Here is a 17,804-nt window from a genome sequence, read left to right on the forward strand (position 1 = left end):
ACGTCGTACCAAGATTCACCCTGGCCGTAAATACATGCGAATTCAAACTTGTTAAAAGTATTCATCGCACGCATAAAGGACACCAGGGTTGATTCCACCTTGGATTTCGCCAATCCTGACTTGACGTAGGTTCCCATGAGCTTTCCTTTCTCCAACTCCTGGGTATGAGCCTCCAGTATCTCGAGTTCGGCTTCTGTCTGATTTCTATACTTTTCAGACAGATATTGAGACGTCAAAGTAACTGCCTCGGTGCCCTCATGGTTAGGTTCAAGAGGCGCAGTCTTTTGTAAATGGCAAAAGACATTGTATTTGCTCAGGGCACGAGGATTTTCCACCTCGGGAATGAGTTGAGCATAATGCTTTCCTACTGCTGCCTTGACGTCGTCCAAAGTAAAGTTTTCGTCGTATTCATTGCACTCGATCAACATTTCAAGATCAAAATTCTTGCGTCTTTCTGCTTCCAACAAAATACGGTTATAACTATACGTTGTGAAGGTTTTGGTGATATCAGACATTTTATTTATTAATTAATTAAAGAGAAACAGTGGCGAAACCAAAATCAAAAGTCACTCGCAATTAAGATTTTTTTTTTTAAATTTTTTTTTTGTGGTTTACCAATTTTTTTGTGGTTTTCTTGTGGTTTTAGTGGTTTTGGCTGTAAAAAAAAATATGAGGGTCAAATTTTGGTGGGCTCGGAGGTCAAAATGATTTTTTTTATTTTGCACTGGAAGAGTGGGGTGATAAATATAGCTGATAAATTTCACTTCTCCCAGTTTTCTTTATCAGATATATTTCATAATCATCTTCTCTTTTCTTTTCCCTATTCTTAAATAAATAACCAACTCTTCAAGAAGCTATTCATTCTCTGTCCTGTCCTGCCTGTCTCGTTCCTCCCTCGTTCCTGACACAATAATAATGTGGCTTGTTGTTACACAGGATAGGATCTTTCCTATAAATACGCTTCCTTTTTTTCATTTCTTAATAAAGACTCCTTAGTTTTGTCTTTACCTAAATTTGGGATTTATCTTGTAATTGATACTAGTAGTATTTCCTCCGCTTTTTGTTGCTGTCTGTTGTCTATTGTAAATTATACAATCACATCATCTTCTTACATAAACCCGTCGTAAACTCTTTTATCTTTGACATCTAAGAACTATATTCTCTTCTCATCTCTCACTGTATTATTATCGATTTGCATTTTATTGTCTTATCCATATATTTTATCGTCTAAGATCACTACAGAAATACTCTTAATAAATAATAAAACTAAGTTGACAACTAAAAGTCTGGTGCTCACTATCACAATTGTTATATAATAATAATTGTCCCTTTTTAAATCTAAATCCGTACTAGCGCTATATCAGCGGGAAACAAAGTATAGATCTATTCCAAAACCAGAAAGGTTGTGTCATGATCGTGTCACGTAGATGCATTAATTTTGGTAATTCTTTGTCAGCACCTTGTCATCTACGTGTCAGCTATCAATCATCGAATATGTGTCATAAATAAGTAATGACTTACTAAACTTTGTCATTGCTTATTTTTATGCTAAATATCTATACAATCCTTTACTAGAAATATAGCCTAACTTTCCCTCTTCTTTCTTCCCCTTCATCGGATATATTATCTAACAACCCTCTCTCCTCTTTTCTTCTTTCTCTCTCTCTCTCTCTTATAATAAAAATAATAATTATCTTTTATTTCTTTGTTCTTGTAAGCAAGTATTCTTCTGTCTGTCCTGTCCGCCTGTCCGCTCCTGACAGGTTGACTCATCATTAAAACTCAGGAGAGTTGTGCAATATAAAAAGGATCAATTATTTCATAGCAGCAGAGTTCTTTCAGTCTATTTTTACCCCTAATAAAGATAAACGTTTATCTCATTACGTTTCTATGTAATATTTTGTCAAATACCACACTTTCTACAAAATATAAGTGACGAAAAGATTACATTTGTCGATGATATAGCCGGGTTTTTAAATCATTTAAGGCTTCCTCGCTGTCTTTCTGATGTAATTACAATTCACGAAAAACACTCGTCATTATTGTGATTGGACCCTTTCTAAATTTCACCAATTATAAGCAACCCTGGATTATTTTGGTTGAGATACCGTGTTATTAATTGAAACATTAAGAACAAGAACATTGTGATATGTCTTTTAAACAAAACCTAATGCTTGAACTACACCTGGCATGGGTAAACAATACGGTGCGCATTTTTTGGTCAGTTCTAAGTTGGACTTAATTATATTTGACGTAGTAGGTGCAAGAAATTAAATAAAATATCAAATACACAAGTATCTTTTTCAAACCAAGCACCATGCCGGAAGAATACAGTACGAGGAATACACAGTGGCGGACTATGTGGTAAAAACCCGCAACATATGGTAAAAACCCGCAACATTTGGTGGTAAAAACGTCCATTTTATACCACCAAATGTTGCGGAATTGTAGTTCATTTACCACCGGATGTGGTAAAACTCCGATATTATACCACCAAATGTTGCGGGTTTTTACCACCTAATGTTGCGGGTTTTTTCCGCATGTTCCGTGTTTATACCACTTAATGTTGCGGTCTTTTCTCGCATGTTGCTTAATTATACCACTTCTGTTAGTTACTAAAATCCACCTGTTGCGTCTTTTTACCACAATATAGCGTCCTTTTAGTCAAAACGTAGTACATCACTTTTAATTATAATACTATTGATGCTGATGGACCTTATACATTTGTGCAATCAAAAAATAAATTATATAATAAAGAAGCAGGATTTAAATGAAAACGTTTTTATTTTATTCAATGTTTATTTTGAATTTTACTTTAAAAATAGTTTATGTACATATCAGCTCCAGTTTGAAAGGGCACACTTACATTCATAATATCCTTTGCCACTTACTATTGACGGGCCCAGTTGATATAACACTAACCAAACATCCACTAATGTATACAGATAACATTCGCGAGCCCTCGAGAGATGTAGCAGCATATCGACATAAACAGTTTTATCAGCCTAAACGAAAAAAAAATTGCAGCCTAAAAATATTTTATAGCCTAAAACCAAAATTTTACAGGCTAAAAAATATTTTTACAGCCTAAAAAATTTTTTTTACGGCCCAAGAGAAGAATTTTATATCAAAAAAACATTTACTACCTCAATCCGCCGTTATAGCCGAGAGACTAATCTATAAAATCTATTATTATACAATTTATTAGAGAAGACGTATTGGATATTCAGATGACTATTACCTTCAGCATATGGCGCATATGTACACATAAATCTTAGGCAATTTAAAATATACAGAAATAATAAATATTGGTGTTTTGTACGCTACATTTATTTACGGTATATATTTTAGTATTGTCTACTACTACATGAAGGACAGTACTTACAAAATAAAAATTTTGGCTACAAAAAAAAAGAATACAAATAGGAAAGAAAGGCAGAAAAATTGTCATCCGCAAGTTTTTTAATTTATATAAAATTATTAAAAGTGCGAATTAGCCTAAAAGATTCTTTAATTATTGACAATTCTTCTTTTGCGACCACGTCTGGCTAATGGAGTATCTTTTTCCAAAGACACATCATCATTTTCTCTACCAGACTGCTCTTCATTGGGTATAGAGAAACTCTCTGGTTGCTCTAGTCCGAGACCAGGAGGGATGATCTCTTCATCATCGGACAAAGAGCTTGACTTCTTTTTCGACACTCTCTGCAAAACAAAAATTACATTAGTTGCTTAACAATAAACGAACTTCCTTTTTTATAATGTACGTACCTATCTCCCAATGTGTTGTGAGCAACACTAGCCAGCAGTCTTTCAGCTCCCCACTGATCCAAGCATTGATCCAAACCTATCTTACCTCTTCTAGTCCAGCGCTTGCAAAGCAAGGATATACTTCATCTTGAGCTCACGGGAATGCATACCCCATGTCTTTATGCTAAGAACTGGGTCTGACTGGACCTCTGCCTTCAATTGTGTGATGCATGATTTAGCATAATCTATCAATACACCATACAAGGATTTCAATTCCACGTTCTTCATTTCAATTTCTTCTTGACTTTCCTCAGGTGTATGATATCAATCAGGTCGAACACACAACAAGAACTCCCAGAGTGCCTCTCTGTCACTAATCCTATTAGGTTTACCCTTTTCGGTTACAATACCAGTGTCAGGCTTTTTACCTCCAGGAAAACGAGCGATAATTCTGACAGCCGATTGCTCGGTCATCTCGACTGTTATAAAAACGTGTTAGTTGTATGTCAAAGTATACCAATGCCATGTTATGATTACCTCTTGTCGGTGTCATGTCAGTCACGCTCCCTCCAATCAACCGTTCTTCCATGGCTTCAAGACGATCGTTTACCTGGGAGTGGTTGGATCGGATTTCGGTTTGCAAATCAAATACTAGCTTTTGAAGTTCGATGATGGTACGAACCATGTCATTTGTGTAATATGCGGGCATTTTCAAATTATTTTATGATGTAGATTGATAAAAACCGCTTTGTCAGGAAAAACGCGCTATAATATATTCTCCAGATTCTTGTACGTCATGGGCTTTACATCATATCCATGATATAATCCATGCCACTATATAACAAAAATTAGCACTAGTTGCAATACGTAATGACAGCTGTCTGGGATTCAAAATGGATCTAGTGGTTAATGCAACTGCGTTGAATACTTTATGTTGGGATTAGATTACGGTATCTTTCTTTAACACTTCCCTCGATTTAATTCCATGATTTCATCACGTAACTTTACATGCAGCTATTGCGACAGTCTTTTTGAAAACCATGCTCGAATGGTCGAGCATCAACGAAGAGTAAAATGCCATTTGTTTGCAGTAAGAAGTGGAATGAACAATATCAATACCAATACACAAGATGATGCTGAAGAAGAGCTTACTTCCGTCCAAAATCTTGATGAGCAGTATGCGGACGATGATACTGTAATGGAAGAAGCTGCAGGTAATAATAATTAAAATCATAGTAACGAATTTCTAACTTACAATGTATTGCTACAATAACTAGCACGCGATGATGCTTTCATGTTCGAAGATGCGATCAGATACAAGCACTTTGACCACGATTACAACTGGAACATAATCCAAAAGTTTGGCATAGGCTTAATTAAGCTTCTTGACCATAACGGTGTTTCAAGACAGGTCCAGCGTGATGTCGTAAAGCATGTCAATGGAAACCTTCTTTCCTACATTGATCCTGTTGCTGTCTCAGGTAAATTAAATATTGACTCACAGACTTCCTTTCATACTAATTGCAATTTAGACTTGGGCGGGTTACTTCCTTCTCCAGAGGCTATTCATAGATTACTTGATAAAGGCAGCATTGATTCTGTGAAAATGTATGACGTGTGTCGCGAAGGATGTTTTCTTTTTGATGATAACGTGCAGCAATCACATTGTATCAACCCTGCTTGTGGTGAAGGGCGATACAAAAACCAAAATGAAGCTGAGGAATCAATCCGTGCTGGCGACATTTCACCTCCAAAAGCCTTTCAAACCATGGCTATGTCTTCTGTCGGGGCTTCACTTGCGGAACTACTGGTCGACGACGAAATCCGTGAAGACTTCAAGTACGCAAGCCAATTCAGCGAGTATGATGAAGATGGCGTCTACATTCACATGTTTTCCGGTTCGGTGTACAAAGAATTTCTTCGTCAAAATTTGCTCACACGCAAAGACATCTGCCTTGTTCTTTACGTCGATGGGTTTCCCAACAAATCCAAACCTGGAAGCTCTCAAACGTTGGTCCATTGCATGGTGATGAACATTCCTGCTTCTAAAAGGTTTAGAAATTAAATTTACTTGTATATGTTATCTTAATCAAACTTACCTTTTCGTTGTTAGAGCAAAGGAGTCGATGATGATTCCACTGGCTATTTTACCTGGCCCAAAAAAGCCCAAGTATTTGATGAGTTTTTTGACGCCAATCATCGAGGAAATCAATTCGTTGTGTGCAAGAGGATTCGTCGTTGAAAAAAACAATGAAATCGTGCACCAAAGTAAAGTATTTTTGCTCGGAATGACTGGTGATATTCCAGGAATTGCTGATTTAATGAATCATCGTGGACACACGAGCAAATATGGCTGCAGAATTTGCAAAATTGCTGGCAGACATCCTGAAGGTTGCCGTTACGGTATGTACTTCTTGGATGCAGGTGACATGAGAACCAAAGACGAATTAGTCAACGGCGATGCGGTAAATTATTCAAAGTGTGCACCAATATTTTTAAGATACTAAACGCAGTATGAATTAGCGATTCGATATGCTTGGTGTTGATCCTGTTATTAGCTCTCTTTCCACCTTCACTGGTACATCTTTTTTTCTTGGCGACGAGATGCATTTGATTGGTAGAGGGCTTGGTACTTTGGTGTATAATCTTTTGGATCCCAAGAAAAACAAAAAGTTCCGTGAATTCATCACTCAAGATGCACAATATACCTTTGGTTTGAACGCACGTGATGACACTATCATCAAAAAGATTGACGAAAAGGTGAAGCAGAGCAGGGTTTACATACCATCAGCTTTTGAGGGAACTTGGGATGCCGGTGTAGGTATCGGAAGAGCTGTCGATTATTTAGACTTTCTCTTGTACATTGTCCCGACCATTGTACTTCCATTGGTCCAGAACAATGAAACCAAATGTGCGTTGATGGAATTGGTGGAGGGATGTTCTATTGCTTTGCAGTGGCGCATTTCTCGTAGGGACATTACAAAAATGAAAGGGTAACATGACAATCAGAGACTAGATATTACAAATTAGACATTAACGCAAACATTTAGATGTTTTAGTAGTTGGCATGCGTTTTTGAATCGAGAGATTGTTGCAAGTCGTATCAATGCGCGAGTGTTCACAGCAAATAACCATTATTTGATGCATCTGCCGTATTTGGTTGAACAGATGGGGCCATTAAAATGCTACTCTTGCCGACCAATGGAGCGGACAATTAAGAAGTTCACCAACTTGATCAAGTCCACGCATCTTATAGGGGCAAATGGTTCGAACGTCCTTCGTCACCAGGCGAATTATAACAAGATGGCGGTTAGATGTCTGCAGTCTATTCAATTCCCTGAATCTACGGATCGTCCAGACACCTACCGTTCGCATTCCTCTGGTGCCCAAGTCTGGTGTCCGTTTATTCCTCAGTCTTTGCTTGGATCAGATTCGGAAGAAATATGCTTCGGTGTCCCGAGATCGAAGGTGATTGATGCATTGATATCATATTATGATCATAAGGTTGGGGATGAAATCGAGCTATTGACCTCGTCCTCCATTGTGATTGCAAGTCGAGCTTGGAACGATGACTTGGTATTTTCTTCGATTATCGACATAACCTTGAAAAACTTAAAGACAAGAGCAAATAATATTGTCCTGTTTAAGGCTCCCAAAAGTACTGGTCACAGGTAAGCAAAAGACATTTGACAAACTTTATTGGTACTTATGTAGTTAATGCCACGCTGGGGAATTTTTTTTTTTGCCCCTTACTGCACTAACCATATGCCGCAACTTCGTCCAGGTGTTTGGCTTTGTTTATGTTATACAACATACCATAGTTGCTTATGAGAGGTTGATATTCCTGCCAGCGCACTGGATCTTCATAGTACTGCTGACATCGGTACCAAAAGCAACGTTCAACTTAAGCTGCTGTGTTACTCGTCCCTGGAAGGATACCATCACTTCAGATCGGCATGTAGTGAAAGAGTTTGGAGTCTTCATTGTTTAAATCTTCATAGAGTACATCTTCTTTTGAGTAGTTCCTGACGTGTTTTGTGATATTTTTGAGCATTCATATCCGACTAGTACAAGTAATATAAAACGAAATTTATTCATAGCCGGATTTTTTTATGTAGGGGGGGGGGAATGTTTTTTTTTCCGAAAACGTTTCAGTGTAAGTAGTATGGAGCCTCCGGCTGCAATTTCATAGGCTGTCTCCAAACAACTTGAAATCAATATTTCAAACGTTTCCGTAGATATAATAATTTGAAGAAGGGTCACGCATCTTAAGAATATTTGTTTTAATGTATATTTAAAAATTTAAGTAGTTCGACTAAGTACACAAAAAAGGTTGAAGGTGTTTCAAGCGATTTCTTACGACTAAATAGTCTGTTCGCGGTTTTTAAATTCGTGAGCACAAACATTAGGTTATTTCAAATTCCGAGCACGGTTAACAATATTAGTGGCAGGTTATTATTGCCCTAAAAACAATTTCGTAGAGGTTGTGACATTTTTCCCCGCCCGCACCTAAAAAAAAATGATGAATCCAGAATCTGTTATTGTTTTTTAATTTGATATATGTAGATTCTCATTTTAATCAACATTAAAAACTATTCTAACCTTTCAGATGGGATATTAATTCTTAGGGAAATGTGTTTTACCCATCTAATTATTTGTCTCTGCTTAAATATTTTTTTACGTATCACCTAAAAGCAGATGCACTCTATACCGAATCACCGGTTGTAGCTGGCATCACTGACTTTAAATGAAGAAATGCCTTTTACCATTTACCAAAAGCGGTTACAAAATTTCTGCTTTGGGCGCCTTCTAGTGGTAATCATCTTGTTCAAAACAATTGTTTATATCGTTGGACACGTCTACACATAGAGGATATTCACCGGATAATAAAAAACCATTTCCGCGTTGCTGGCTGTCGTTGTGTTTTCCCATATATATATTATATGTAGGTGAGAGACATAATGTCAGTTTCTCGCTAATGTCAGATAATTGATGATAAAGAAATGAGGTAAACAAATCTATCCTTACTTCTATTATCATATTATTCGCATGTAGCATTGTTGTGATTGAAACATTCATAATATAATATATGGCCGACCAAGACACCTGTGTTTATCTTCAAGTGACAGGTGCAATTCGAACAATATTCAAAGTGGAGTTATTTTGGGAACAAAGGCAACTAACCCAAGCTACCGCAATTTTTGGGCAAACAAAAGTTTATCAATGCTGATACCACTTGGGATATAAGCGTAAAAACCAATATCTAGGTAAGAACCATCGAAACAAAACATCACAGGACTAATTTGGTATGTCTGAAAAAAACTTCTGATTTAGTTTAAAGCAATGAGATAAGAAGACTTAACATTTATTAGCGCATAACTAAGTTACTAACAGCGTAATTTTTTTTATATACTTTGGTTAATAAAAAAACCACTAGACATATGAAACCAGCAGACAGTCCTTTACATAATTACTCGTATATTTCGTTTGTTAAAAAGTACATTTTATAAAAATCTCAAACCAATCCTATAATCTGTTTATACTGTAACCTTATAATACAGTGCGTCCGCCCTCAATTGGACACTTTTTTGAAAACATTGGTCGGATTTTTGAAAAAAATTGGTCACGTTTTTGAACTTTTTTGGTCAAAAATGTGAAATTCAATTGGACACTTTTTTGAACTTCTATTGGTCACTTTTTCGAAAATCGTTTGGTCACTTTTTGGCGTTCTTCACGGAGTATTTACGGAGTTAGAAAGCCTAAGGGAAAAGGGTTAAAAAAAAATACTATGTCCAACAAAAACAGTGCTTAAAAATATCATCACTTTTCAGAAGTCACACTTTTTTATTGATTATATAAGCGAGTGATGGGCTGTATGTCCCGAACGGCCATCATGGTATCCATACTATAGCATTTACACGATTTAAATTGATTAGTCTGTGAGGGGCTGTAAGTCCCGAACGGGCAAACACAGCATTCATACTACAAGCATTTACATGATTTTAACTGATTAGTGAGTGAGGGGCTGTAAGTCCCGAACAGCAAATAAACAAAAACCTCAGTCCCACGAGAGGGCCGCAGGTCCCGATCGGCAGTCTGAAGAACGCCTAAAAAACCGGCCGGAGGTCGGTTTTTTTTATTAAATGAATTGGTCATATTTTTGAAAATTATTTATTTTGGTTAGGTGTGAGCTATATAGGAATTTTTTTGAGACAATTGTCGAATTGATTAACTGAGTGTTGAATAAATGCTACAAGGTGTTCAACTGGTACACTTTCACCAGCTTCAGTTATGCGTGTAGTTAGGGACTCTAGGTCACTCAGCTTATTGCGCTTGACCTTTCCCTTTACAATAGCCCAGAATTGTTCGATGGGATTAAGTTCTGGTGAATATGGGGGGAGGTATACCGGAGTATAACCTCTTTTTACAATTACAGGGTCAATTACCCCAGGGACGTGGATTGGAGCATTATCCATAATAATGAAATAACCTTTTATTTCAGGAAACTCATCCATGATATCCATGGTATCGCTTAAAAACTGAAGATAGTAGCCACCTGTAGTACCTTTGGGGACAGATAACTTGTCCTCAGGCGCCTTTCTTTTTGTTGCCCCTACTACCTTTCTCCTCTTAACATTTCCAGATTCTCTCATACTTAAGTTAACAACACCGATAGCTGATATAGCACCAATTACAGTGTGAGACACACCTCTAGCTGAGGGTGTTGTGATGATTGCTTCAGTACCTTTTTGAGACCAACCACGACTACGGCGCATGTTGATATCGAATCCTGATTCATCGACAAAGATACAATTTTTCAGATAGTCCATACCATTTCCGATCCAATGCTCAACCCAGTTAGCACGAGCCTGAAGGGTTGCTTCCTTATTTCTACCGACTGGATGACGACTAACAACTTTGATGCTTAAGTTTCATTGTTCCCTCATAAACTCGGCTACTCTTGTTTTTTTAATTTGTAGGCCCTGGAAGGTCGCTGTCAAATTTTCTACTGCATCCTGGATTGTTGCAGAAGCATATTCATCAAAAAACTCTACCAAATGCGTTTTATGCCTGTCGTCTAACTGGCTAACTGGTCTGTTGGAGCCAAGGTTGGTTTTCTTAGTAGGTATATGTCTTTCAGGGTCATCCTCATAAGCCTTTTTCCACTTGCGTGCCGTGTCATAATTTACGTTTGCGGCCTCAGCTGCCTGTTTAGGTTTCATAAGTTTCTCTTTCAAAAAATAGAAATATCGCTTACGATCTTCAATAGTATAAACATTGTATTGAAGAGTCCGTTCTTTTTTAGGAGAAGCCTCCTCCATCGTAATGTCATTTGAAATTGGCATTTCAAATTGAATGTCTTTGCTTTTGAAGCATTTTCGAAGATCAGTCAATTTCTATAAACGAAAAGATGTTTCTTCAACAAAAGAAGGTGCTTCTTGACCTCTATCATCTCTAATATTTCCAGTACCGTCTTCATAAAAAAATTGCATGTTAAACTAAAATATTTAAAGTATATGTGAAAAATGACCAAATAATTTGACCAACTCATTTTCGAAAAAGTGACCAAATGAAATTCGAAAAAGTGACCAATTGAAGTTCAAAAAAGTGTCCAATTGAATTTCACATTTTTGACCAAAAAAGTTCAAAAACGTGACCAATTTTTTTCAAAAATCCGACCAATATTTTCAAAAAAGTGTCCAATTGAGGGCGGACGCACTGTATACTACAATTCGTATAAAAGAATCTAGCGGAATTCATACTCAGCGGAAAAATTTAATTCCGAGGGGGTCCGGGGGTTTCCCCCCGAGTTGGGGGTGGGTCAGGGAGGAGGGGCTTGCCCCATCCCCCAGGAACAGAGACCGGTAGATTGGCATTTAGTGTAAAAATGTTGATTTGCATTGAGTGTAACAGTGTGGATTGGCATTGAGTGTAAAAATGTTGATTTGCATTGCGTATAAAAAGTATTTATTAGATATACTAGAGCAACATCAGCAAACGAAATATCCGTGTTATTTTCAGCTAAACAAACACTACCAAAAATGTTGTTTATCCTGAATTACTCATGCACACCTAACTCCCATTAAATTTTATATTTTGTCTAAATCATCATTTTTTATCTCTCCTTATATATTACAGATAAAGGCTATAATTATTAACTTTGAGTGCGTTTCAGACGCTGGATCCGCTCACGAAGTGCGCGAGATGCCAGCTATCTAGTTTATATTTACCTTAAGTCACAACAAGAACTCAGGTCCTTTTTCCGTTGGTATTCCACTTTTTCGGAAACTCTACTCCGTTATCTGTCCAGATTGGATGACTTTTGGGTATTCCGGTCCGTTATCCGTCTATATCCGATACGTGGGGAAACTCTGGTCCGTTATCTGTCCAGATTCAACACATTCGCGTTCTCAGGTTACCTTTACCTAGTAACCGCAATTGATTACAAAGGATTAATAACGTTTGTTGAAGAGTTCAAGAGATCTAAACCTGTACGGAGCTTATAGGCATGCGTTTCAAAAATAGCAAAACTCGAAAATCCTACCAGAACATACCTAAACATCCGTTGGACGGCAGAAACGTATATACAGCGCCTGCCAAAAGTATTTTAATCGTTTGAAGTCTTATTTATTTTTAATGGTATCACTTACTGATATGATTGTGACCGTTTTGGAAACGTTTTTATTTTTTCCTTTTTCGGATACTACATGGTATTAACCGGTTTAGCAGTGCTTTTTAAAAAAGTATATTAGTCGGTTAAACACTTATAAAAACTTGAACTGTTTTTTTTCATAACGTTTACTGAAACGTTTTTTTATTTTTGAAACACGCACCAAATTTTGAGAAATAAAACTGTTAGTGTTGCTCAATGCTGGTGCAGTGTTCAAAGTGGCCTTTCAACAAGTTCTAAAACTAGTTTTACAAATACTAGCAATAAGGAAATTAGGCAGGCTAACTTGGTCAGTCGCGTGCGACATGGTTTGGCTGTCTTCCAAAAAATATGAGGAAAAACAACTCTATGTTTTAATAAGTAACAAAAACAAGAGTGGTGTCAGCGTTTAATGCATTACAACTTCTTTTGCGGTGACTTGTAATTCGGTCGAAATGATACGACCGTTCAACGGGTACCTAAAAAATGTCTTGTTGTTCCTTTTATTAAACAGAAAGCGTGACAACGATAAGAGACCACATATCCACCAGTGCTACTTTTACGAAAGCTGGAGTTATGTACACCGAAAAAACTGGAAACAGATAGAATACTGAATCAAAACCAAATTAAAATTATCCTGTTTGATGAAATTCTTTGTTCTGGCACAAAAAACAGTAAAGACATATATTCATATTCTGTACAGAAATGAGTAAAACCTGAACGAGGAGGTTTAGTGATTTTTTATTGCATCATATAGGCAGGAGTACGAGTTTTGAGTTTTATCGAATCATTTTAACTGCGTTCAGGTGTATAATGGGTCCCCGTTTCATTATATCAATTGATGGAAAGATAACAGCATTTTATGGGATAGTTTATTTCGTGTTGGAACTGGTTCTTCCGTCGAAAACGTGATGGCTAACAAACCCTATTTTAAAAGGCATTGTTTGATGTCAGAAATAGCGTTTCTGAAAAAACATTACATTTTAAAGTCAGAGGCCTTTTCGTACTTGTCAGATAAGTTCGGTACCAACAGTAATATTATACTAAGTCAAATTGTAACTGATGACGATGGAAATTTGATCATACATAGTTACAAGTTTGCAACCATCGTTCCTGTGGAGAAACTTTGTTTAACACAAAAACAAATCGATTAAAAACAACTAAATAAGATTTATAGCGCTTGTGGGGCTTTATTCTTATTACTAATAACATTTTAAAAATAGAAATCGTAAAAAAACAGTCACAAGGCGAGCTAATTGTCAGTCACAAAAGTTACAAAAGTTAAGATTTTAAATGGCGGGGCGGGGGTTTCCCCCGCAAGAGAGGAGGGGGGTTTGGGAGAGGGGTTTCCCTTCCCCCAAGAATACGGCCCCTAGTATTAGGCATGAAAGAGCTTATAAATATCTTATAAAACAGTATGCTTTTTTTAACAGTGTAATTTTAAAGCAGTGATGATAAAAAATATTGGGGGAAAGGGGAACCCCTCCACCCAAGAATGCGGCCCATACAATTAAGCATTAAATTGAAACCTTCTGAAAAACAGTATTCCTTTCTTTTTTTACAGCATTATATCTTAGAGCATAACTTTTTTTACAGCGCGATTTTGTTTACAGCGCCATGATTTTAAAGCGTGAGTTTTTTTCACGGCGTAATGTTTTTGAGCAGAGATACAAAATTAGAGGCCGGGAAAACCCATCCTCCCAGGAATACAATCCATAACATTAAACATTAAACTGAAAACAAGAGCTTATATAAAAATTGATTATTGTGGAGAAAGCTATTATATAAAAAGTGACTTTTACGGAAAAGGTCATTGAAAAAAAAAATGTTTTTCTGTGGGGGTTTCGTGGTAGAGGTCGCCCTTCGACCCAGTATAACAACCAATATCATTAAGCATTTTATTATCGAGGTTAGAAAAACAGTGTATGAACCCTATTTCACAAACAATATATCATTATTCGAGAAGAACTAAAAAATTGTTTGTTTTAGGTGGATAAAGGGGCCGCCTTTGAAATTAATATTTTCTATTATCAAGATTTTTATTATGAAGCAAAAACATTGCGCATAGAAATGTTAATCAGATATATAAACAATTAACACTTTTCCATAGATCAATTTTCAAGCCTGGGTCTAGGGATATCGTCTTTTTCCAAATATTCAAACATTGTTAAGACACTGGTAATAGTTCTTAAAAGATAAGGTGGATATAGGTTATTAGCACTGATGTTCATAATAAAGTAGTTAGAAAAGTGAGCACGAGACTGGAAGTAGTCAACTTAAGAAATCTTATAGTATAAAGTTTTTAGGATAAGAAGATAATCAACGATGAATTTAAGACGGCGTAAATAATATAAATATAAACTGATTGCCAAGACTAAAAAGATAAGTAATTATGTTATAATAAACAATATCTTATATACGGTTTTAGTAATAAAGAGATTCGAGTCGGGTGTCAAATATGAACTTTGAGTTAATCGTTATATGAATGGTATAGACTTAAGATAAATAAGAAGTATGAGAGTTGAGGGAAACACAAAGCAGTCAATTACGAATTATTAAGAAACTAGATTTTTAGTTAAGATAAAACTGAAGTAATATTTATTAAGAAAAAAAGGGACGTATTTATAGAAAAGATTCTATCATGTGTAACAACAAGCCACATTATTATTGGCTGAAACAGGGTCTAAAGACAGACATCCAGTAAAACATAACATTCACTCTGTGATTATAATCTAAACTTAATCCAAGTTTTGGTGTAAATGTGGAATCTTACTATACATATACTTTGATAAGGAGCTCTAATCCGTAACTCTTTTTAAGGAACCATGACCTGTTACATTTATATAAAGGTTCCAGACGTAATATGGAGATCCTATGTTACTAAAGTAATACACTCCATCTTACGTTCTCATCGATTTCTATCTCAAGTTAAGGTATCGCTATCTCGCGTAAAATCTTAATTAGAACTAAGCAGATAATCCACCTGAAGTTATAATTCGTATATAAAAGAACCTCTAATTTTATTTATGACAAACTCTACAACTTATAATAAAGAGATAAAGAGTCTCATTTCGTATTCCGTCTAAAACCTCTATACACATATACTTTAAATAAGCAATTATCACACTTTGAACTTAAATAACTATAAATCTAATACTGCTACTTTTTTTTCTCTAGGATATATAGGTTGACTTATGTAATATTGATCTTGATAATAGTTTCTTTAATGAGAATGAAATAGAGACTATCTTTACTAAAGTCAATAGAAAAAATTTAATTTTAATGCTTCGACAACAAACGCCAAGTTTGAGTGAAGAATAGGAAATTAAAAATCAGGAATAAATAATAACGATTTTTTTTAAAATAAAATGACCCACTTTAAAAAATATTTTCATCAATTGTTTTATTTAATGCTGTCCTATCATAACTATTGCCTGTAAGGAACAAAGTATTTATTTATTTTTCACAAGGATGGTAAATAAAGGATTGTGTATGCAAAACTGAACCATCCCGATGATCATGAAACAAGATCTATATGTCGGAATTCAGCCCATCTTTTTTTTTATTGATACTAGAAAAATACAGACCGTCTTCTTTTTTTTTCTCTCTATCTGCCTCTGTCTTCCCTTCGTATCATTTTAAAGTTATAGCACTATGCAACCTCGTAATACCGAGCCTGATTAGTTGTGGAATTGAGTAGAGCTAGGATACCAGGGACTGTAATCTAGATTACGTCTTGAATTCGCCGTCACTGGTAAATAAACGATACTAAACGTAGAAAGTGAACTCTATTTACTAGGTGGTCCTTATCTAGATAAAACGGTTGTGAGATGGCAGTGATGGAGGGGTAGAAGCTAAGGTTTTTTTTTCTTTACGCTCTATTTTTTGACCTTTATCAAAAAACTTTGAAGAGATTGCAAAGATACAAGCCTCCACGTGGCCAATCTCGGGCAACATTCATTATTGAATGGCAATTGTGTATCTATTTATATTAGTTTTGTTTGCTTTAATAAATGTTTTATTTTTAAACATTAAAATCATGTGTTGGATTTTAAAAAAAAACTTTAATTGTCGATCAAGTAATCGCTCAATTGTTGATAAAATCTATTTGGAAACAAACATCTTAGATAAAATAAAAACATCAATACCGCTTACATTAATTTATCATTGAAAGTCAAATTTAAGCCTTTGTTGCTGCCATGAGGCACGCAAAAGACAGGTACACCCTCAAAGTTTCTGGGCTGCAGACCAAAGTTGACATTGTTGTTTGTACGGGGAACGTACAAAGTATATTTACAACATATTTAACCCACAAAACAAATGACCCTTGGATGAAAGTTTTGTATTGCAATTTGCAAACGATATTTTCCAGCAGCCAATTCATCATTATTAATTTCTTTTTCCGTTTGGGTGGCTCTGTCCACAAAGTTCATCACACCTGCATTGATCAAGCGAAGCTCGGAAGCTCTGTTCACTTGAATCTCACCGGTAACTCCTGCTTACTTTTTTAGAAATCAGAAATCATTTAAGCTCATCCAAAAAAAAAAAATTACCACTCTCGTTAATCAATCGATAAAATTGATTGTTTGGTGTTTCGAAATAATCGGCTTGAGGGTTAGCAGCACTTGGATTAATTCCTACAAATAAAATATTACAATTGGCGGGAATGTTCATGAAAAAAAAATCTGACTGGGAAAAAAGAAGTAAAAAAACACAAAAAAAAAAAAAGTAAGATGCATATATAAATATTAAAAAACTTGTTTATCACACAATCATTCCTCTTCTTATTCATGCTGGTGTAAGTACTCCCCGCAACGTATAAACTCTTCACAAATTCGGGCAGCGGAATAAGTGGGGTTTGGGGTAGTTGAAGGAAGCAAATAGTACATTATTTCCTCATCACCTTCAACTACCAAAGGTCCACACTCGACTCCACGGCCAAACCAGTATAAGCCCAACACCATTCCCACCAAAAGAACTATTGCTGGATCTTCCGATTCAATCAAGCCTTTTACTTTATCAATGCCTTCTTGAATCTCTGATTCTGGAATATTTTTCCAATTGTTATCCGCTTGATTGATAACATACCAGAAAGACTAGTTATCGAACTCCACCAGTTCATCATCATCCGCACCATCAGGCACGATATCAGCTAACGAAAAGAAAAGATTCAATTATGCATAAAACTACCAGTAATTGCTTTAACACATACCCTCTGCAGCTACAGGCCAAAACAAATCCCTTTTACCATTAAAAAAATGTTCCTCTTCATCTTCCTTCCAAGAGGAGGCAGGCATCATGCCCACAATAGCAAAATTCGTGTTGTTGGCAGTTTTATCTTCAGTGTAATTCATTTGGAAATATCGAATGAAGAGCAAAAAAAGGTTATAATTCAAAGCAGTAA

General features: G+C 36.0%; 2 protein-coding genes across 2 annotated transcripts; both read right to left on the reverse strand.

The window, feature by feature from the left end:
• EV154DRAFT_576422 (uncharacterized protein) lies at positions 1-515 on the reverse strand (the record flags this gene model as incomplete). The annotated part of the gene is made up of 1 exon (XM_051606489.1): positions 1-515. A coding segment is annotated over one exon (515 nt), but the record flags the coding sequence as incomplete, so codon positions are not given.
• A 15,949-nt stretch (positions 516-16,464) lies between these two features.
• On the reverse strand, positions 16,465-17,754 carry EV154DRAFT_486166 (uncharacterized protein; the record flags this gene model as incomplete). The annotated part of the gene is made up of 6 exons (XM_051598816.1): positions 16,465-16,504; positions 16,556-16,641; positions 16,726-16,895; positions 16,954-17,037; positions 17,304-17,444; positions 17,613-17,754. The coding sequence occupies 6 exons, from the start codon at positions 17,752-17,754 to the stop codon at positions 16,465-16,467; spliced, it is 663 nt and encodes a 220-aa protein (XP_051452740.1).
• Between the last annotated feature and the right edge of the window lie 50 nt (positions 17,755-17,804).

This window comes from Mucor mucedo (assembly GCF_025094135.1).
Source record: "Mucor mucedo strain NRRL 3635 chromosome Unknown EV154scaffold_136, whole genome shotgun sequence".
In the NCBI taxonomy this organism is placed as follows: Eukaryota; Fungi; Mucoromycota; class Mucoromycetes; order Mucorales; family Mucoraceae; genus Mucor; species Mucor mucedo.